We start from the raw sequence: 22895 nt of genomic DNA on the forward strand, positions 1-22895 counted from the left end.
CTGTACCTGACCTATTAGTTTGTATCTACCCCAGTACTTAGTACAGTGTCTGGCTCATAGCAAGTGCTTAACAAATACCATTTTTTAAAAAAAGAGGATAGAGAGAGGAGAAATAGTAGAGTATTAAGGTTAAGTACATAAGTGCTGTGGAGCGATTGGCATTTACTCCTGAGGGCAGGTACTTTCTTTGGGCCCAGATGGTGCAACTATGCCTGACTTGGTCTGCTTTCTCTCAGCCAGAGGTATTTGGGATGAGGGGGAGAGGACAGGTGAGGGGATGATTCCCCACTCCTTCTTTCTGTGTAGATCTGGGAGATTGCTCCTCTTCCTGACATCCTGATGCTGAGCTGGTGGGTTTTCTGAACCATATCAACCAGGGCTTCAGCTGCTGTGCACCTGGGGGCTACAGATCTCACTTCCTTCTGCATGCTGCCCCTGACAGAAATGCTGGGGCTGCAGAGATCATCATCATCATCAATCGTATTTATAGAGCGCTTACTGTGTGCAGAGCACTGTACTAAGCGCTTGGGAAGTACAAGTTTGCAACATATAGAGACAGTCCCTACCCAACAGTGGGCTCACAGTCTAAAAGGGGGAGACAGAGAACAAAACCAAACATACTAACAAAATAAAATAAATAGAATAGATATGTACAAGTAAAATAAATAAATAAATAAATAAATAGAGTAATATTTATAGGAGATGAGAGGGAGCTCTGCTGTGGGAGAGAAAAGATGGGGGCTCAGGGTAGGGGGGAGTGTATTCCATCTGTCCATACTTGTTTGTTTTGTTTTGTTTCATGGCATTTGTTAAGCGCTTACTATGTGCAAAGTACTGTTCTAAGCGCTGGTTGGGGGGATACAAGTTGATGAGGTTGTGCCACGTGGGGCTTACAGTCTTCATCCCCATTTTGCAGGCGAGGTAACTGAGGCTCAGAGAAGTTAAGTGACTTGTCCAAGGTCACACAGCAGACACGTGGCGGAGTCAGGATTAGAACCCATGACCTCTGACTCCCAAGCCCGGGCTCTTTCCACAGAGCCATGCTGCTATTCTGTAGTGGAGGGGAGGGCAGCGTGATGGTGGCAACTCATGCAGGTGAGGTCCTCATTGGGAGATGTTTTGTGGGATTATCGTTCCTCTGGTGCCCCTGATCTCCAGCCTCTACGATCCCTGTACTAACCAAGCCCTGCTCAACCTCAGTTCAGAAAGTGAGAGGGAAACTGGAGGAAAGCTGCCTCAGGAAGCTCGTTACGGGCAGGGAATGTGTCTGTTTATTGTTATATTGCATTCTCCCAAGTGCTTAGTATGGTGCTCGGCACACAGTAAGCGCTCAATAAATACAAATGAATGAATGACAACAGTGCAGTTAAGACAACCTGGCAAGGATAGGTGCAGCTCTGAGGCCATGGGGCTACATACCTGCCATAGATTTGTTGCACTGCTATAAGCTGCCAGATCCATCTGGGTTCCACTGAAAGAATGGGGAATGGACAATCATGGTTTAGAAAGATAAGTCACTCTGACAAGCCTCCTTGGTGACCTCTGACATCCAGTAAGGGCCCATTCCTGGCCAGATAGAGCTCTGCCAAGTGTCCAGCTGACCCTGTCAGGTGTAAACCCTGATGAGCTGAATGCTTACACCCTATCTCTATATGGGCCCAGCTGTGAAACTTGTTGTGGGCAGGGAATGTGTCTGTTTATTGTTATATTGTACTCTCCCAAGCATTTAGTACAGTCCTCTGCACACAGTAAGCACTCAATAAATATGACTGAATGAACAAATGAATGAATATGTGAAGTGCCTGCCTTTCTGAGAATAACTACATTCTAGGAGGGCTCAGAGATGACAAATAATCACAGTTGTATTTACTGAGTGCAGTAATAGCAATACACTTAGCGCTTGGGAGAATATAGTGCAACAGAATTGGTAGACAATTTCCTGCCTATAAGGAGTTTACAGTCTAGAGAAGTCTGCCCTCTGTAAGAGAAGAATATTTCAATACCTTTCCAATCTGCAGCAGCCCAGAGAGGCTTTAGGTTTATTACTAGTAGAAATGTGATCGTGACATCAAAAGGCACACTGTAAGCACTCAATAGATACTACTGAAAGAATGAAAAGACTGACCCCTGATAGCTTAATTCTGCCAATGTTTGCTGGGGTGGGCTGGTAGAGCGCAAGTCTTAACTGCAAGGTTGTGTTAGCAGAAGCTGGAGATGGGAAGGTTGGAACTTCGGAGAAGTCCGGCCCCTCCTTCCTCCTCAAAGAAACTCCCTGGGGACTGGAACAGGTTGTGAGGAGGTTCTGTAGCCCCCCAGGCCTCTGGTGACTTTAGTAAGAACATTTCCTCTGTGCATAAACAGTGTCAAGGTCAGCGGACCACTACATAGGCCTATCCATGTAAGTACTCAGCTTATCTACCTTTAGGATTAAGAGTTCTCCATTCCTGGCTTGTGGACTGTGTTGTAAATACACACCAGAGGTATAGAGATCTGCCCTAATCAATCAATCGGTCAATCAATGGTATTTATTGAGCCTTTACAATATGCAGAACACTGTACTAAGTGCTTGGAAGAGTACAATCAGGTTAGTAGACACAATCTCTGACCTGAGAGCACTCTACAGTCTGTTCCCTCAAGGCTCTTACAATCTAATGGGTCATGCTACCCTGGGCAAACCCCATATTGGGAAGTCATTCATTCAGAGGTGTTTACTGAGCACTTACTATGTGCTAAGGGCTTGGGAGAGTACAATATAACAACAAACAGTCACACTTCCTGCTCACAAGGAGCTTACAGTGGAATTCAGTTTCCAAAAACTTGGCTTTTACAGCTTAGGGGACATCTCCTACTACTTGTAATGCTGCTCACCACCTACTGTTCATCATTCTCTTGAAACATCACCTGAAGAAGCATCCCACCAATTCTCTCAAAGGGGTAAAGCTTTTCTTCATCCACTGAACAGAGCAGAAACTTCAGTTTTGTAAGAAAGATTCCATGTTTATTGCATTGTCATTTTATCCGTAGCGAGAATCATATTTCAAACCCATCGCATTCATATACATGGTGCAATTCAACAGGTAGGTTAAGCATCTGAAGAAAAAAACAAAATTAGGCAGGCAGGGTTTGTGGATAATCAAAGTGTTTAATATGGCTTCTAGCAAAAAGGAATCATTCTGTGTTTGCAATCATTTAAGTTATTGCCACATTTATTCACTCCTCGTAGAGTGAAGATAAAATCACGTTCTTCCTCTTAAAAATGTCATTTACATATACTCTAAGCCAAGGCTGTACACAGTGTGCAACGTATTCTATGTAAGATAACTCATGAATTTCAAAGAGTATGTATATACAATATCCTGACCGTTTCTGTGGTAATACCCCTGAATAGTATCGTTACACTAAAACAAGTTTCATGTTAGAAAACAATTTGAAAACTGGGCATAACTTCTTGGCAACATAGCTTAACCCAAGGTCATGTCCAGAGTAAAGCAACTCAAAGTTGGCTAGAAACAGCTTTACATAAAAACTGAATTGTGGTCCTATACACACACATATCATAGTATAGTGAAACGGGGGTCGGGTGGGGGGGTTCCAAAGGTATGTACATCCTTTCGTACTTTGATTTTTTTTTTTTTACACAAAATATACAGACAACGTAAATGGCGAGAAAGTTGGAGGAAGGGCCTACTGGTCAGGTATACCTATTGTATGTTTTTGCGTAAGACCCAAAGCTCTTCTTTTAAGTTGTTGTTAATTTCTCTTTGCCTTGTATTACTGCTGCTGCTGCTGCTGCTGTTGTTGCTTCTTTTGGTGTTCGGAGAACACTGTGCGACTTTATTCCTGGGCACAGGGAGGAAAGATTTCACTCTCGAAACCCCTGAGTCGGGTTTTGGTGTATTGTTGCTGCATTCGAGAGTTGGATTGCTGCTAAGAGGACAGACCTCCTGTAACAAAACACAAAATAAAGGGGTGCCATGAGCATGGCCGCTTCAATTCAGGCTGGTACCCTCGGTGGAGGGAAGAGATGGAGAAGGTGGTTGAACTCCATGGCAAGTAGTGGAGCCGGCAGAATAAAGGCAGCATCACTAGCTGAATACAACTTTTCTAGTTTTCCTAAAATGCTTTCTACAAACCAAGCACTGTACTGAGCGCTGGGGTAGATACAAGATAATCAGGTTGGACACAGTCCCTGTCTTACATAGCGTTCACAGTTTAAATGGGAGGGAGAAGGGGTATTGAATCCCCATTTTACAGGTACAGAGAAGTTAAGGGAATTGCCCATGGTCACCCAGCAGGCAAGTAGCAGAATCAGGATTAGAACCCAGGGCCTCTGACTCCCAGGCAACATGCTCTTTATGCTAAGCCATGTTGTTATAAGGTCCCTGTCCCTGTTTGGTGCTGATTCGTAGTGGCACTGGTAGTACTAGTTGTAATAATGGTTTCTCCTGAGGGCCTACTGTGGAAGTTGCACAGTTCTAAATGCTTGGGAAAGTATAACAAATACAGTGCACATTCCCTAACTATCGAGAGGGTACACTCTAATGTGAGGCAGCTGAAAATGAAGCGGGCCTTCACTGTGTCACCTGACTTTTCTATGAAAGATGACCCTAGGGCTGTTGCATTCTGAGAAGGAGCCCAGCCAGCATACTGGGTTGAGTTGTAGAGACTGGGTGATCCTGGCTCCCTTCATCGGCTGCAAAGTCACCGCCTTCCCTTCCTAGGTCCGTGCAGACTCGGACGGAGCTTCCGAGTTGTGCAACTCACTAGCAGGAGCCACGTGGGAAAGAGTCCGAGTGCTGAAATTATGTAAACTGCACGTGAAAGGGTCCAGTTTGGCACTGGAATCAGACGGGCCAGATATAAACTGGGTGAAAGCCACACACAACTCTTCTCTGACCTCTTCCAAGTCCGGTGACGGAGAGATGTGAGGTTGAGCACCTGGCCGAAGGCTCGGCCATTCCAGGCAAGAGGAGGCCCTCCCCCCAACATCCCCAAAGACGATGGAGAAAGCATGAGAGTCAGCGGACCAGCTAGCTCACGGCCTTGGGCACACTCTGGCTATTTCAGGCTCCCTGCTGTGATCAATCAATCAATCAATCAATTTATTTATTAAATAAATGATAAATCAATAAATCAATTATCAATAAATCAAATAATAAATCAATTTATTTATTTATTAAATAAATCGTATTTATTGAGCGCTTACTGTGTGCAGAGCACTGTACTAAGCACTTGGGAAGTACAAGTTGGCAACATATAGAGACGGTCCCTACCCAACAGTGGGCTCACAGTCTAGAAGGGGGAGACAGAGAACAAAACCAAACATATTAACAAAATCAAATAAATAGAACAGATATGTACAAGTAAAATAAATGGAGTAATAAATATGTACAAACATATACATATATACAGGTGCTGTGGGGAAGGGAAGGAGGTAAGACGGGGGGGATGGAGAGGGGGAGGAGGGGGAGATGAGGTCTGAAGGCTGCTCTCGCCTGAGGGGAGTCGGTGGTGCGAGAGTGGGGACCCCCTTTTAGACTGTGAGCCCACTGTTGGGTAGGGACTGTCTCTATATGTTGCCAACTTGTACTCCAAGCGCTTAGTACAGTGTTCTGCACACAGTAAGCACTCAATAAATGATTGATTGATTGATTGACAGCCAGGCCCTGCGCCATGGGCCAAGATACTGTTGCGTGGCTCAGTGGAAAGAGCATGAGCTTTGGAGTCAGTGGTCATGGGATCAAATTCCAGCTCCGCCAATTGTCAGCTGTGTGACGCTGGGCAAGTCACTTAACTTCTCTGTGCCTCAGTTACCTCCTCTGTAAAATGGGGATGAAGACTTTGAGCCCCCTGTGGGACAACCTGATCACCTTGTAAGCTCCCCAGCGCTTAGAACAGTGCTTTGCACATAGTAAGCGCTTAACAAATGCCAACATTATTATTATTATTATTCTAGATGCAGGAAAAGCTTCTACCCCTGACAGTGCTACTGAAGGCAGATGGCACTGCCATCTGCTGGGAGAGAAACGTTAGGGCTCCAGACTGCCCTGGATTCACGTTCTTCATTCATTTAATCGTATTTATTGAGTGCTTACCGTGTGCGGAGCACTGTACTGAGCGCTTGGGAGAGTACAATACAACAGCAGAGACATTCCCTGCCCACAACGAGCTCACAGTCTAGAGACAAGCTCACAGTCTAGAGAACGAAACCTGGACAAAAACCCTTATCTCCACTTGATGGCACAACTTTGCAAAGGCAGTAGATACTGAATATCCCACCCCTTCATCCCTCAAGCACACATAAACATGCACATGTGGATAGCCCCTCATACCCGTAATTATATCCTTGTCCCTACAGTCACACTTATAAACTTTAAAACACATACCCAAATATCTACACACACACACACACACACACACACACACACACACACACATATTCAATACTCTCCTAGTCTGACATCCTTGGTACTGAGATGAGTGAAGACATGATTCCTGCCCTCACGGAGCTTAAAATCGAATGGAGATGGCCCCAAATCAGAAGCAATCAATCATATTTATTGATATATATCTCTATATAAATATAGATATATTTTTATATCTATAAATCTTAATATAGATATATATAGTGCAGAGAAAGAACTATACTAAGTGCTTAGGAGAGTGAGAAGCGGCGTGGCTCAGTGAGAAACAGTATGGCTCAGCGGTAAGAGCACGGGCTTGGGAGTCAGAGGTCATGGGTTCTAATCCCGTCTCTGCCACTTGTCTGCTGTGTGACCTTGGGCAAGTCATTTAACTCCTCTGAGCCTCAGTTACCTCATCTGTAAAATGGGGATTAAGGCTGTGAGCCTCACGTGGGACAACCTGATCAATTTGTATTCCCCACCCCCAGCGCTTAGAACAGTACTTCGCACATAGTAGGCGCTTAACAAATGCCGTCATTATTATTATTATTATTAAAACATACCAGAGGTGGTAATAATTATGGTATTTTCTAAGCACTTATTTTGTGCCAGGCACTGTAGACACATTTCCTGCCCAGACAACTGAACGCAAGGTGCCAGTGCCTGGAGTATGGCCAGAGAACAAATAACACACCTCTATAGGGCACACTTCCCATAAATGCAGGAGAGCAATCACGATCTTTCAACGAGACATTGGTAGTTAAAACTGTGGGCATGGATCTATGAACTTTGGAGGTGGTGGAGAGACGTTGCCGGGGGGGGGGCTCAGAGACCCTGAGCCAAATTATTTCACTGCTCCTCAGATTGTGGTGAATTTAAAAGAGGAGGAATCATCATAGAAAACACTTAAGAGGCAAGGGAGCTGGTGGTGGTTTCATAGAATTTTCCTTGAGTCTTTTAACATGCCCAGTCCTTCTTTCCCAGTAACACAGTATGGACCACAGACCACAGCTCTCCCTACATTTAAAGTCCTCCTTACATTCCATGTTCACCAACAAGTTTTCCCTGATTGATTTCCCAGTAACCTGAGCCATATTATCCCTTCAGCCAGTGCTAACACAGACCTATTTACACCCTCCTCAGCTCTCATGCATACACATGGACTCATTTATTTCAGCCACTCTAGTTATAAACATTTTCAGGCTTGTTTCCCCCCATTACGGTGCAAGGTCTTTGTTAGTGGGGAACATGTCACTTTGTTATTCTGTACTTCTCAAACACCAAGTACAATGAACTGCCTAAAGTGGCACTAAATAAATACTACTACTACTACTACTAATAATAATAATAATAATGATGGCATTTGTTAAGCTCTTACTATGTGTGAAGCACTGTTCTAAGCACTGGGGGGATACAAGTCCCACATGGGGCTCACAGTCTTAATTCCCATTTTACAGATGAGGGAACTGAGGCAAAGAGAAGTTAAGTGACTTGCCCAAAGTCACACAACTGACAAGTGGCAGAGCTGGAATTAGAACCCATGACCTCTGGCTACCAAGCCCAGGCTCTTTCCACCACTATTACCACTCATCTATGAGTTCATCCAAACCCTTCCTGGATCAGTCAGATATATTCAGCTATACAACTTCCTGTGGGAACAAATTCCAGGTTGTTCCCACTGCAAGGGTGAAGACGTTTTTCCTTTTGTTTGCTTGACCCTATGAGCCTCGTGCTCTGGTGAGTGACCCCTCCTGGTGCATCCTCTTCTGGTGTTGTGGGATTTAGTGACCAAATTCACGTTGGTCCCATCCGCACCCTTAGTGTTTTTGCAAATTTCAATCCCGTCCTCTCTCAGCCAGCATCTTTCCAGTCAGCAGAAGCTTGTGTGAGGCGGGATCTGTCTGATCTGATTAGCTTATATCTTCCCCAGTGTTTAGCACAGACGAAATACTTCGTAAATATTATTATTATCATTATTAGTAGTATCATTATTTAGTCTAAGAACATAGTGGGGAAATGGAATGCTTCTAGTCCTGGGAAATGGCGAGCAGCAAAACCCAGTAGAGAAGCACGGGACTGGGATGTCAGGAGAGTTGGCCAGCTGTGCGACCTTGGACAAATCACTTGACCTCTTTGGGTCACGGTATCCTTACCTGTAGTTTGGGGGAGAATAAAATGTGTGTGTCCCTGCCTCACAGGGATGTTAGGAGGGTAAACTGAGAGAACTGATGTGAAGGAGACTCAGACACATTCAAGGTGCATGAACCATGGGATATCCATTTACCTGCCTGTCCTGTCCATGTCCTGCACATGGTTCTGGGGGTGGTAGGGGTGGAACAAGATTTGAACCAGCCAAGCACAGACATTAGATTTTGCTATCATATCTGCAAAGTAAATCTGCACCTTTGTCAAATAGCCCCACTGTGGCTGGGGCTATTTGATATTCAGCTGTACAGGAACTGATCAATAGCATTCTCATAGCATAGGTGTAGGGACTCCCCCTGAAGGGTTGGATTTTGGTGCTAGACAAAAATCAAAGCTTTATTTTTTCAGCCTCACCAAAAATAAACCCACACTCTGCTAGGGTACACTGTCAACTATTACAGGATCTATTTTGACAAATTATGAAATAAAATTAAAATGAGATGACTTGCTCATTGGAAAGGAAGAGCTGATGGATCCTACCTTCCCTTGCTTTTCTTCCTTGACTATGACTCTGATTTTTCATCATGTCCTTTAGTGAGAACTAAGTCCCTAAAAGCAAGATGCCTTGTCTCTGAAATGGAAATTCCAGGAATAGAATCTGCTCAACCTCCTATTACTTCCCGTCCCTGACTAATAACCACTCTTCTGTTCCTGATGTTGTTGACATTCTATTTAACACTTTCATTTTGCAATTCTGATTCAGAGCAATGAAAACTCTATTACTATTGGTACTTTTGCCACCAGCCAATGAAAACCAAGAACCATCTTTCTAGGCCACCCAGAGACTTTCCAAGAAGTAAAATCAAATCAAAGGGAATTTAAAGAAAGCCTCTGGGCTTTACGTTTCAGGCATTCTTTGAGATTATCCATGTGGACAGAAATAATTGCCCTTTGATGTTATTTGGTGACAAACCACCAGTTTTCTCAACCTCACTGCTGAAGCACAAGAGCAGATTTCGTTCCCTGTGGAAATGGAGAGGTAACTCTTGGTGTTATTCCTACCGAGAGATCCTATTCCACCCTACCCCAGGGCTCACCATGGTGCTTACCTTTTCGGAGCTTGGCAAACTTGGATCAGGCATGGTCGGTGAAAACTCAGGATCGGGATCAGTCCGGGAGCTGCCAAACATTCTGAAATCATCCTTGGAATCTGCAATCTGAAAAAATGGGGAAAATTGAAATTCTGGAGGACTTAACTTGGAATCTTAAAGCCAGAATACCATCAGTCTGAGGACACTGGTGATCAAATCCAAAAGCATTTCAATGAGAAGAGAGCCTAAAGTTTAAATAAGGCTCCTCATTCTAGAGCATTTTCAGGAGGGAATGAACTGTTTTCTTCCAAGAAGGGGGTGGTATTTCTCCAGTACATTTGTAGGATAACATGGACAACCTGTCTACACTGCAAACTGCCTGAGGTGTAGTAATCAGGAGAAGCCTTGACCAAAAGCTTTGGGAAGATCAGGAGACCAAGAGGCAGGTTTTAAAACGAGGAGCAGGTGCTGCAAATAGCAGGCACATCAATCAAGCAATCGATGGTATCTAGTGAGTGCTTACTATGTGCACAGTACTGTACTAAGTGCTTGGGAAACTACAACAGAATTAGTGGACATGTTCCCTGCTCAAAATGAGCTTAAGACATTGTCTCTCTAGTCTCCCACACCACAAACTTAACTAGCTTATCACAGTCACAGGTTCATCTAAAGGAAAACAATCTGTAGGCAACATCTGTCATTTGTATGACCTACCTCCTTCTAATACCCAGAAGAGAGCAAGAAAGGAAAAGCCTTGGTTATAAATTTGATTCACTGTGCTGTTGTCACAGTAGATAACTACGTAGGGTCGCTTGACTCCAGTTTCAATGAGGGCAAGTAATGTCCCGTTCAATCATTCCCAATCATCTCCCTGTGACGTTGTAGTCAGTAAAAATAATAATGATAATATTTGTGAAGTGCTTATTATGTGTGCCAAGCACGGTACCGACTGCTGAGGTAGATACAAGATAATCAGGTCCGATGCAGTCCCTGTCCCACATGGGGCTCACTAAATAGTCATTTGTCTTCAGTAGTCAAGCATCCTAAGAGGTCAAGCATCTTAGTGCCACTGTCAGAGAAAGGACTAAGGTTGCATCAGGAGTCTGGCCCAGGCTGGCAGCCCTTCATATTTAAGTCACTCATACTGGTGGAGGAGGGGACAGAAGTGAAAAGCAAGTGTCCCATGGGAGAAAAATGAAGGAAATAGCTTCTGATACTCCTACTGCTATCTGGTTGCAAGAGAAAGGTGGCCGTTTTCCACAAGGGACTGTGTGGAACAGGAATAATTCTACCATTGCCAACCGAGGGGGTCCACTGCAGTGGGGACTCAAGGCTGTCAGAACTTGGCCATCCTAGGGAATGGGAGAGTCAGGGACCCTGCTGATGAGGGAGGGGCACCACAGGGCATCAAAGGCCAGAGCACATGTAGGCTTGACATGAGGAGGCTCTTCCCTGAGGAGAGATTTTACTCTCCCAAGTGCTTAGTGCAATGCCCAGAGAAATCACTCAATAAATGCTACCGATTAATCGACTGAGAAAGTAAGATCTATTCCGGCCGGCCTCACAGGGGAGACCAGTTCCCTTACCCTCAAGATCAGGTCCTGCCCCCATGATCACGTGATGAATCAAGCTCAGGGCTCACCTTGCTTATATCAGATTCAGATTTACTGGAACACATGCTCTGAAGTTCCCTCACAAGGTCCACCTCATCATCGGAACCTAGAGACAGCCTTTGATCTAGATGTAACACTTGTGGATGGCCGTTCTCTAAAGATCTGCATCCCAAAAAAGAGAAAGAGAGAGACAAACAACGAAATCCATAAGTGTTTAGTACAGTGCTTTGCATACAGTAAGCACCAAATAAATAGGATCGAAAAAATGAATGAATGAATAATTGTGTTGTTTGTTAAGTACTTACACTGTACCAAGCATTGTACTAACGACTGGGGTAGATACAAGATAATCAGGTCAGACACAAGTCTCTGTCCCATGTGGGGCTCCCAGTCTAAGCAGAACAGTAAGCGGAAATTACCAGTCTAATAAGAAAGACAAGCAGATATGAATTATCGTCATTATCCTCATCAAAGGTATTTATTTTAAGTCATTTACTGAGTGCTTATATGAAGCTTTATCATGCAGGAGTGTGAAAGCAATCAATGAGCCAAGTAAATAAAGAAGAAGCACATAAATAATAATTACAAAATAAATCAGCAGAGAACCTACATGAATGCAAAGATGCTACATCAGCTCATTAGTCCAGTGCTACTCATGCACATTTGCCCTTTTCCTTTTTTCTCCTATCTGTAAATTATTTCCCTTGATAGATCGCAAGCTCCTTGGGGACAGGGACCATTTACTAACTACTGTACTCTCCCAAGAAATGCACAGAGCTCTCTACACAATAGGTGCTCAAAGAAAACTATTGACTGAGTCTGGTTTTCACCCCTGGACCACAGGGTTGGGACACACACATCCTGATACACAACATGCGTTGCGACCTACAGTTTACAGATCCTAGCAGCAAGGCTAAAATGGATCCAGATCTCTTTACATTAAAAAAAAACACTTGGCCCAACTTCCAAATCCTACTGAGAAGACATATGTGGCTCAGATTTATCCCTGCCAAACTTTACAGGAAGAAAAGCAAAGGGTAAAAGTTCCATTTTTCAAATTATAATTGGTGACTTACAGAAGGCAAAGACCTGTCTACCATTCCTGTGCACTATCCCAGTGACAAAAAAATTCCAAGGGAAAATTCCTTTTGTAGTGGTGAGACTTGAGCTAAGAAAACAGAACTTGGGAAGAATTGTGGAAAAAAACCCCAACAACAAACATTTAGAATCCTGGGCAAATATAATCTCCAGTCACAAATCAGAACAGACATTTCTTAAAACATCAATAGTAATTATAGCAACTAGTAATCACTTTCTAGGTACTTTTCATGCTTAATTCAAACCTGGCAGTTTTTTTTCCTATTTAAAGTAGACTTTTGTTTTTATCTTGAAGGTAGAATCCACTTATCTAACAAAATCAATGAAGCTTTTAGTTTCCTTGAGTCCTGAAGAGACATCTTTCTTACAAGAATGCTGGTTGTTCAAACATGGTTATTTAGCTGCGGTTCCTGTGTCAAGACAAACTTACTTTTGTTTTGCTAGAGAAGTGATGCTGTTGCCATTTTGATGTCCTGTGTCATTTCTTATACCTACAGAGAAACAGAAACCAATTCAGTGGGGTGCTACACAAATCCCCTGTTATAAGAGAAACCTGGCCTGAATTTTGTGCTTGGAAGACAGGTGGTTGCCATGGTTATATCTGGCTGGATCTTCTAGACTGTGAGCCTGTTGTTGGGTAGGGACCGCCTCTATATGTTGCCGACTTGTACTTCCCAAGCGCTTAGTACAGTGCTCTGCACACAGTAAGCGCTCAATAAATATAATTGAATGAATGTAGACAACCTCCTCCTTGTGAGTTCAGTGGACAAAAGACTTCTCTTTCACAGAAGAGAAAGGAGATGGGATTATGATGCAGACCAGGCAAGAGTCCACTGCATTATTGTCAGTGTTACCTAAACCAGAACCAATATCTTAACTCTCCTGACATTAGGTAGGGGCTTGCCTCATGCCTCAGTCCCTCCTTAACTGCCAGGGGTCTAATTTCCACAGAGCCTTCAAAGGCTTCAGATCTGACCCCTTGGGAAGCATGTCCCAGTTTAATGTCTAGGTCATCCATGCCTTCCTTCGTTTCTTTTTTTAGAGAGGAACTTTGAAGACACATACAGTCAGTCCCTCGAGAATTATGGGGTCTCATTAATCAAGAGCAGAAGTGTTTTCCTCTGAAACTGAGTGTTTCCAGGCTGGCCGAAAAACAGACACATGACCTGTGTCAGAGATGGAAGAGTTTAGTGGTGGCTAAGGTGAACATTTGTAGTTCTAAAAGAAGAGGAATTGACAGTTGGATTGATACCCATATGAAACAAAGGCAGACCTTCAAAGTGGGGTTCTGGAAAATCACCAGGAGCCCTCTGGTTTATCCCAGGAAGCAGTGTTCTGTGAGTGATGGGATTTTTATAGATGCCGTCTGCTTTCAATTTAGACTGAGATCGCCCTGGGGACTCATCTACATTTCTGGTTTTAAAGTGCTCTGTATCACACTGAAATCCCATAAATGCTTCATGGTAAATGATGGACTAATCGTCTTTAGGATGAATGTTCTCCTCCTACCCAGGGCTTTGCTCTTTGTTCTCCGTGCACTTTCTTATCATGGTTTAGGGAAAAGTTGAGGGAAGTGGGCCGAGTTTTCTGAGGTAGAAACAAGAAATCCCTTTTAGAAAGCAAAATATTCAATCAATCAATGGTATTGGTTGAGTGCTTATTTGGGTGCCAACAAACAGAAGACATGGATGGTCCTGTCCTTGGAAAGTTTATGATCTAATGCGGGAGGCAGGGAGACCTAAATCATTTACAAATTATGAGAGCAGAAGAAAGAATGTTATAACCCTGGAGAGTGGGAGTAGAGCAAAATAGGTAAGTATTGTAAATCTATGTAAAATGAGATAAATATAAATATGTGTGTGTGTGTGTGTGTGTGTGTGTATGTGTGTGTGTGCACCCACTAAGGACAGGCTAAATGGCTATGGGCTGTTGTTGGATTAATCATGATATTATTATTATTACTGTTAATGATAATAACACTTGTTTAAGCATTTACTATGTGTCAAGCACTGTGCTAACCACTGGGATAGATACAAGATAATTATGCCCCTCATGGTGTTCACAGTCTAAGTAGGAGGGACATGAACTGAGAAGATTAAATGAACAAGAAAATTTTCACCTTATCTATCAGGTACACATCCAGCAGTGATGTCAGTAGGTTTTATGTTTTCACTTTTTTGCCCTGACACAAAAGCCACCCCCTATGCCCTTCCTTCACAATCACCTTTGGCAACACCACCATCCTGTCAGCCTGCTAAGCTTGGAATCTCAGCATCACAGATTGCTAGATCTCATTGCTAAGACCCAGGGTGGGGAGATGAGAGGTGAGTCAGGAAAGACTTCTTGGAGGAGGTGAGATTTTAGTAGGACTCTGAAGATGGGGAGAACAGTGGTCTGAAAGATACGAAAGATACGAAGTAGGAGGGAGTTCCAGGCAGGAGCAAAGGGTCGAGAGAGATGAGATTGAAACGTAATAAATAGGTTGGCATTGGAAGGCAAAGTGAGTGGGCTGGGTTGCAATGGGACTGTAGCAAAGATAAGTAGAAGCAAGAGAGCTAATTTGGTGCCCTAAAGTCAAAGGCATGGTGTTTTTATTTGATACAGAGATGTATGTACAACCACTGGAGGTTTTTGAGGACTGGGGAGATGTGCAAAGAACAATATCTTAGGAAAAAGATTTGAATAGCAGAATGAAGAATGAACTAGAGAGAGGAGAGACTGGAGGCAGGGAGGTCTGTGAGGAGGCTGTTGCAGTAATGATGACATTTATTAAGTGCTTACTATGTGCAAAGCACTGCTCTAAGCGCTGGGGAGGTTACAAGGTGATCAGGTTGTCCCATGGGGGGCTCACAGTCTTCATTCCCATTTTACAGATGAGGGAACTGAGGCCCAGAGAAGTGAAGTGAAGCGACTTGCCCAAAGTCACACAGCTGACAATTGTCAGAGCTGGGATTTGAACCCCTGACCACTGACTCCAAAGCCCGGGCTCTTTCCACTGAGCCACGCTGCTTCTCCTAGCCACGCTGCTTCTCCTAGTAGTCAAGAATGCAGTAGTCAAGACAGGATATGACAAGTGCTTGGACCAGGATGGTAGCAGTTTGGATGGAAAAGAAGGGGTGGATTCTAGAACTACGGTGATGATGGAAGTGATGGGATTTGGTGATTGGCTGAATATGCAGCTTGAAGGAAAAAGACGAGTCAAGGATAATACCGAGGTTGTGGACTTGTGAGACAGGGGAGGGTGGTGTTGTTGTTAACAATGATGGGAGAGTCAAGGAGAGGAAATGGTTTGGACGGGAGGATGAGAAGTTCTGTTTTGGAAATGTTATGTTTGAGGTGAAGGTGGTTCGTTCAACGAGAGATGTGCTGACGGCAGGAGGAAATGTGAGAGTGCAGAAAAGGAGAAGGGGGCTGGACGGGGTAGATTAATCAATCAAGAGAGTTTATTGTGTGGCTCAGTGGAAGGAGCCCGGGCTTTGGAGTCTGAGTTCATGGGTTCGAATCCCGGCTCCGCCAATTGTCAGCTGTGTGACTTTGGGCAAGTCACTTCACTTCTCTGGGCCTCAGTTACCTCAACTGTAAAATGGGGATTAAGATTGTGAGCCCCTCGTGGGACAACCTGATCACCTTGTAACCTCCCCAGCGCTTAGAACAGTGCTTTGCACATAGTAAGCACTTAATAAATGCCATCATCATTATTATTATTATTGAGTACTTACAGTGTTCAGAGCACCAGACTAAGCAGTTGGAAAAGTATAAAACAGCAGACATGGTAGAACTGGACCGTCCTCTGCATAGAGATGGTAATTGAAGCTTTACCAGTTCTCCAAGGGAGTGGGTGTCAATGGAGAATAGAAGAGGACCCAGAATTGAGCACCGAGGGACCCCCGCAGTTAGAGGAAGGGAGGTAGAGGAGTAGCAGATGAAATAGACCAAGAGGGAGAGGCTGGAGAGATAGGAGGAGGATCAAGAGAAGACAGAATCAGTGAAGCCAAGGTTGGTTAAGGTTTCCAGAAGAAGGGGGAGGTCCACAGGGTCAAAGACTGTTGAAAGTCTAGGAGGATTAGGATGGAGTAGACTCTATTAGACTGGGCATGGAGAACATTATTGGTGCCCTAGGAGAGGGCAGTTACTGTTGAGTCAAGGGAGTGGAAGTCAGATTTCAGTGAAGGAGGGGAAGTGAAGGCAGAGGGTGCAAACACCTCATGGCTTAGTGTGTAGAACATGGGCCTGGGAATCAGAAGGACCTGGGTTCTAACTCTGCCACATGTCCGTTGTGTGACCTTGGGCAAGTCACTTAACTTCCCTGTGCCTCAGTTATCTCATCCATAAAACAAGGATAAGAGTGTGAGCCCCATGTGGGACACAGACTGTGCCCAACTTGATTACCTTGTATCTACCTCAGTGCTTAGAACAGGGTTTGGCACATAGTAAGTACTTAACAAGTACCATTATTATAATTATTAACTCATTCAGGGTGTTTGAAAAGGAATGGTAGGCGGGAGATGGATTATGAACACTTTTAATTGATGTTCAACCTATATAAAATGAGTTCTCTTCACCATGAGGGGACTTTATTTTTCCTAGGTCTTTGAGGAATTCTTAGCAGGGTTTTTTTTCTTGGAAATTCCTTATCTCCTCATCTACTTGATCAAAGGGAGCTAAGAAGGAGGGCCCCTTGTCTGGTTAAACACCCACTGAACCATTACTACTGAATATAGGATTTAGGTGTAAAGAAATTTTGCTGGCTGCGACCAGAGGACATTTAGGATTAATGATAACCAGGGAATGGGCAGCTCCCTCGGGAAATCAGATCTGGAACAGGGAAGTCTGAGACTAGGAATGGTCTCAGAAATTACAGCTAGAGCCAAAGACCCTCTGAGATTTGGTTAGGGCTTGACCCTGTGGGTAAGTAGCTTCACCCCAGATAATCAGTCCTCAGTGTACCAAACAACTATCTGTAAAACCCAGTTTGGAAGAAGCTGCTTGGTGCTGGGCTGTGTGCGTGTGCAGCGCACTGTACTGAGTGCTTGAGGAAGTGCAATGTAGTTGATAGATTCAATCCCTGTGCCCAAGGAGTTTACAGTCTAGTGGATTACAAATTATCAGAGGACCTCTAGGGTAGCTCCTTACCGTCCTTCCTAGCCTCTTGCTTAGTCCAGGCCTGGGAAGAGGAGAAGCCAGATTTCTTTCGGGGGCTGGTGTTCACTTTCCTCCAGGACCCACTCTCTCCTTTCTTCCTGTGACTACCGCTGTAGCTGGAAACCATGGATAACGGGAAGCACCCACTCCGGAACTCAGCCATATACTGGCCCAACTCTAAAATCAGAGCACGGAGAGTCAGAAGGGAAGGGGTCGAGCAGTGGCTAACGCCCCATGATCCCAGATTCCTGGAGGATTGTGGCATCTGGGAAGCCCTTATTTGCTCCAGGGGCTGCTCAATCTCTCAGATTCAATAAATAATGTCAAAATCAATCCATCAGCCTAATTTTTCGAGACTGGGGATTCAGCCAGCCCCTGTACCTGCTCTGGGGAGAGGACAGCCGTGTAGAATGGCCTTGTTCAGCAAGATGCTGAGGGCTGCTTTGACCACGGCTTGCTGCCCTTGGCTGGGACTCGGTCTGACTGCTGGTCTCTTCACGGAGGCTCTTGAGAGTATGGCTTCTTGAACTTTGGGAGCAATCACGGCGTTCCATAATTTGGACATCCACCTGGAAGGACAGAGAAAATCTGCTTTAGGCCATAGAGCCACAGGCATTTCTCCCCCAGAGGGATTCTTAATTTCCCCAAGGGAATTAATTACCTGGGGATTGAGAGGTCTGTTAACTCTCACATTCAGTCTGACGCTCAATCCCTCTCCAATCTGCTCCTTATTCTTCACCCATATGGTCACCAGTCAAACACTTGCCATGTTTTGAGTAGCCTTCTCAATGGCCTCCCTGCCTCCAGCCTCTCCCCCTTCAGTTCATCCTACACATTGTTATTTACATTTTTTTATGGTATTTGTTAAATCTTTACTATGTTCCAGGTACTGTACTAAGTGCTGGGGTAGATACAAGTTAATCAGGTTGGTCACAGTCCCTGTCCCATTTAGGGCTCCCAGGCTTAATCCCCATTTTACAGATAGTAACTGAGGCATAAAGAAGTTACGTGACTTGTCCAAGGTCACCCAGTAGACAACTGGCAAAACTGGAATTAGAACCCAGGTCCTTCTGATTCCCAGGCCCATGCTGTATCCACTAGGCCATGCTGCTTCTTCCTAAAATGTGATTCAGAAAATACCACCTTACTCATAAACCTAAAATAAATACACATTACCCTCTGCCTCAATCATAAATCCTTACCAGGTGGTACAGTTCATATTGCACAACACACAGGTGGTACATGTGGTACACTGCTTTTCACATGATACCTTCCCTTCCTCCATCAAGAGTCCCTGCTCCTGGCATGCTCCATGCTCATCAGGACAGGGATAAAAGCTGCTTCCATGTCCTCTCGGACTCCTCCATCCCCACCAAGACTGTGTGCTCTGCACACAGTAAGCACTCAATAAATACGACTGATTGATTGATTGAACCTATTTTGTGTGTTTATTTGTGTGATGTTTTAATGTTTCATCACTTCTGGTGTGTCTGTCTCCAATCCCTTTTATCCACTCGAACTCTCAGATTGTGAGCCCTCCAAGGGACAGGGACCATGTCAAAATTCCTATCTGTATGTTCTCTCCCAGGGCTTAGTACAGTGCTCTTCACACAATAAGCACTTAATAAATACTATTACTACTACTATTGCTACACATAGTAAGTATTTAATAAATATTATAATTATTCCTTATTATTCAAGATTTACCTCCTGAAATCTCAGGCATCATAGCATCATTTTTATCAGTTCAACTTCCCCATTAGACCAGGATCTCCTCCAAAGCAGGAAAGAGAAGCGGCATGGCCTAGTGGATAGAACTTGAGCCTGGGAGTCAGAAGGACTTGGATTCTAATCCCAGCACTACCAGTTGTCTACTCCATGATACTGGGCAAGTCACTTAATTTTTTTTGTGTCTCAGTTACCTCATCTGTAAAATGGGGATTAAAGACTGTGAGCCCTATGTTGGGCAGGGATTGTGTCCAACCTGATTAACTTGTGTCTACCCCAGTGCTTAGTACAGTGCCTATTACATAGTGAGGACTTAAATATCATTAAAGAAAAAAATGACATCTCAATGTGGTGCTCTGTACAATATCTGCAGAGCTCTGTATTAAGTGCCTAACTCAGTGTTGTTCTGCAATACAGGCACTTAATTCTGGAAATGATGACATCTTAAATTGATAATAATGATTTATTATATTTAAAGAACTTTCCTCAAAGTTATCATTAGAGTGTGAACTCTTTGAGGGAAGGGAACATTTCTTTCACATTTATTGCACTCTCTCCTATCTATTTCAGCTTCCTCTAGAGTGTAAGCTCATTTCAGAAAGGGAAAGTGACTACCAATTCTTGTTGTGGGCAGGGAATGTGTCTCTTTATTGTTGTATTTTACTCTCTGAAGTGCTTAGTAAAATGCCCTGAACATAGTAAACATTCAATAAATACAACTGACTGACTGATGGACTAGTCTCCCAAGCACTTAGTACAGTGCTTGGCATACAGTAAGCACTCAATAAATGTACTGATTTAGGGCTCTGCATATAGTAGGCACAAAATAATAAAAAAAACCTCATTTTGCCCCTTCAACACTTCTTAGGAGTAGGAACAAACACATGTTATCTCAGTTTTACAGATGAGGAAAATGAGGTTCAGAGAGGATAAGTGATTGCCATATGCCAGTGGTAGAACTGGGATTAGAACCCAGATTCCACAATGATTTGGGACATACTTTAAGGGTGGCTAGGCAATCAAATGCTTCATTAACTTGTGTCCTCCAAATTCCTTAGGTTTTGCCCATTTTTGCCCCATTAAAACTAAACTTTTTTTTTGACCCAAGCAAAGTCTGAAAAAAGTAAACTTTTTAGAGAAATTTCACCTCAGTCAAAAGCTTTAAGGGTCTCCGAAGTGATAAAATCTCCTTGCTTCTCTCCACCTTCTAATACATCAGAAGACTTGCCCTGCCTTTTTTTATGGTATTCATTAAGCACTTTCTAAGTGCCAGACACCATACTAAGTGGAGGGGCAGATACAAACTAATCAGGTTGGACACAGTCCCTGCCCACATAAGACTCACAATCTTAATCCCCATTTTTACAGATGTTCTTTCTGTTGCACCACAAACTAAACAAGACCCACTTACTTCACAGTCACATGGGCATGCCCTGGAACCACTGGGCATGACAGGAAATACCTGGGCCCTATAAGGGCCTCTGGAGTGCCCAGGCGGGACAAACAGGAGTTCAGCTGGTGCCAGACGGTAAGGATCCAATCGATAACCTTGCACACGGGATCACAGGGAGAAGGCACTTTCCCTCGGAACTAGAGAAAGGGTAGAGACACAGAGGAAAGTTTCTAAAACTACCTGGAGAGGAGAAGGAGGTTTTTGAAACTTGAAGAACATGACTATATTTGCATTCACATGTGAGGCTCAGGAGTAATTTCAAACTGGCCACAATTCTGAATAGAACTGGGCATGGAAAAATGGGACAGGAGAAGACATTTCACCTCATATACCTTCTCTACCAGTCTTCGCGCTCTGCTATGATGGTAAAAGAGAAAAACTTGGCTTGTTTTGGTAGAGACGAGTTGACCCCATGTCCCCACTTTTCCTCCTTCATAGTCTTTCTTCTCCCTTTGAATTTGTCAAATGATATCTCTCTCCATCTTCAAAGCCTTCTAAAAACCCTCCTCCTTCAAGAGGTGTTCCCCGTATCCCCATCCCCAGTCATGCCATTTAAACATATTGGCACATTTATGTATATTTGTTTATTTATTCTATTCACTTGGTAGTTGCCTACTTTTTAAATCAATTCTATCTATGCTTTTATTCTTGTTACTGTTATGTGAATACAATTTGGGTATGGCCCTTTAGGATAATGATTATTTTAGCAATAATGATAATGATTGTTAAATGCTTACTATGAGGGTACTAAGCTTAGATTATGACCCTCTTTTTGGGTAGGTACTGTGCCCAAACCAATTATTCTGTGTCTATCCCAGAGCTTGATACAGTACCTTGCATATAGTAAGTGCTTAACAGATATCATTATTAATAATAATCACTGGGGTACAAACAAGATAATCAGATCAAATACAGTTCCTATATCATGTTAAATGCTTAGTACAGTGCTTTGCACCCAGTAAGCATTCAATAAATATGATTGAATGAATGAATGTGGGGCTCACAGTCTAATGGGGAGGGAGAACAGGTATTTAAACCTCATTTTACAAATGAGAAACTGAGGCACCAAGATGCTAGGTGGCTTGCCCAAGGTCATACAGCAGGCAAGTTGCACAGCCGGGATTAGCATCTAGGTCCTCGGATCCCCAGGCCTTGCCCTTTCCACTACGCCAGGCTGGTTTCTATTAGGTGATGCTTTATCATTTACTTCTATTGTATGCTTTCATGAAACTGATAAAGCGCTACACTCACAATAAGTGCTCGGTACAGTGCTCTGCCCACAGTAGACACTCAATATTGAGTGTTATGATGATAATAAACACATGTGAATATGGAAGTGCCAAACTGGTTTAAGGATATTTATACCACTCCTTTAAGTTTTTAATGGTAACATCTCTATCTGAGAAGTATATTGTACAAAACCTTCTCTTCTAGTTTTAGGACAAAATCCTAAAATTAAACAGGATTACTTGCCATCTGAGAGCTCTCAAAATAACAAAATCACCATGGAGCTAAATAAAATTCATGTTTATGTTACTATAGGCATTTTGCTCATGCCTATATTGTTAAATAATTGAGGTTATCTTTGGAGAAGCAGTGCAATTTGGTCACATCCCACACTAGACAAAAGAAGAATGTTTTGATCAAAACAATGTGAACAAATAAGGCAGCATTCAGATGGCATGAATATTCAAATAGTGAATCATTTGGGGTTAATCCTATTCTTTTCCCAAATGTTCCCTCAAAAAATAATGTCTGTTCTATTTCCATAACCCCTACCTTGGATACTGCTCCAGCAGGATTTGGAGATCAAGAGCTATAAAAATGGGGAGCTTTAATAGCTAGTTACATTGTTGGAAAATCAAATCTGCTCTCACTTCCAACAGTTTGAAAATCTCTAAAGCAGAGAAAGGGCACACTCAAAAGCAGCAAAGAGGTCTAAACAAAAACCTCAGCTTTCAGAAGTTATTTAGGAGCAGAAAACCATCAGCAGAGCCACTGCTAGTTCAAACCCACAGGACATCCAGCCCAGGATCCTGTCTCCAACACTGACTATAGGGCCTCAGAGAAAGAGGCTGGAGGAGAAGGTAATTACAGGCTGTTGGCTTCCACAAAAGATTTATTCACTTCTGCTGCTTCCAGTCTCTGATGTTCCATGCTGTCAACCAATCAAATTGTGTGCTTACCCAGGAACTGCTTTATTCAGCCACTTGGGGAGTTT

General features: G+C 43.5%; 1 protein-coding gene across 1 annotated transcript in view; it reads right to left on the bottom strand.

Annotated features, from left to right (window-relative positions):
* Positions 1-2971: 2971 nt before the first annotated feature.
* CTTNBP2 (cortactin binding protein 2) overlaps positions 2972-22895 on the bottom strand; it is a 121258-nt gene continuing 101334 nt past the window's right edge. The window contains exons 17-23 of the mRNA XM_038752501.1: positions 20633-20811; positions 17875-18062; positions 17485-17670; positions 12782-12842; positions 11283-11415; positions 9659-9766; positions 2972-3944 (exon numbers count right to left, since the gene is read on the bottom strand). Coding sequence (XP_038608429.1) covers positions 3702-3944; positions 9659-9766; positions 11283-11415; positions 12782-12842; positions 17485-17670; positions 17875-18062; positions 20633-20811 — 1098 coding nt within the window. The 3' untranslated portion in view covers positions 2972-3701. The remainder of the gene's footprint in view (positions 3945-9658; positions 9767-11282; positions 11416-12781; positions 12843-17484; positions 17671-17874; positions 18063-20632; positions 20812-22895) is intronic.

This window comes from Tachyglossus aculeatus, chromosome 10 (assembly GCF_015852505.1).
Source record: "Tachyglossus aculeatus isolate mTacAcu1 chromosome 10, mTacAcu1.pri, whole genome shotgun sequence".
Classification (NCBI taxonomy): Eukaryota; Metazoa; Chordata; class Mammalia; order Monotremata; family Tachyglossidae; genus Tachyglossus; species Tachyglossus aculeatus.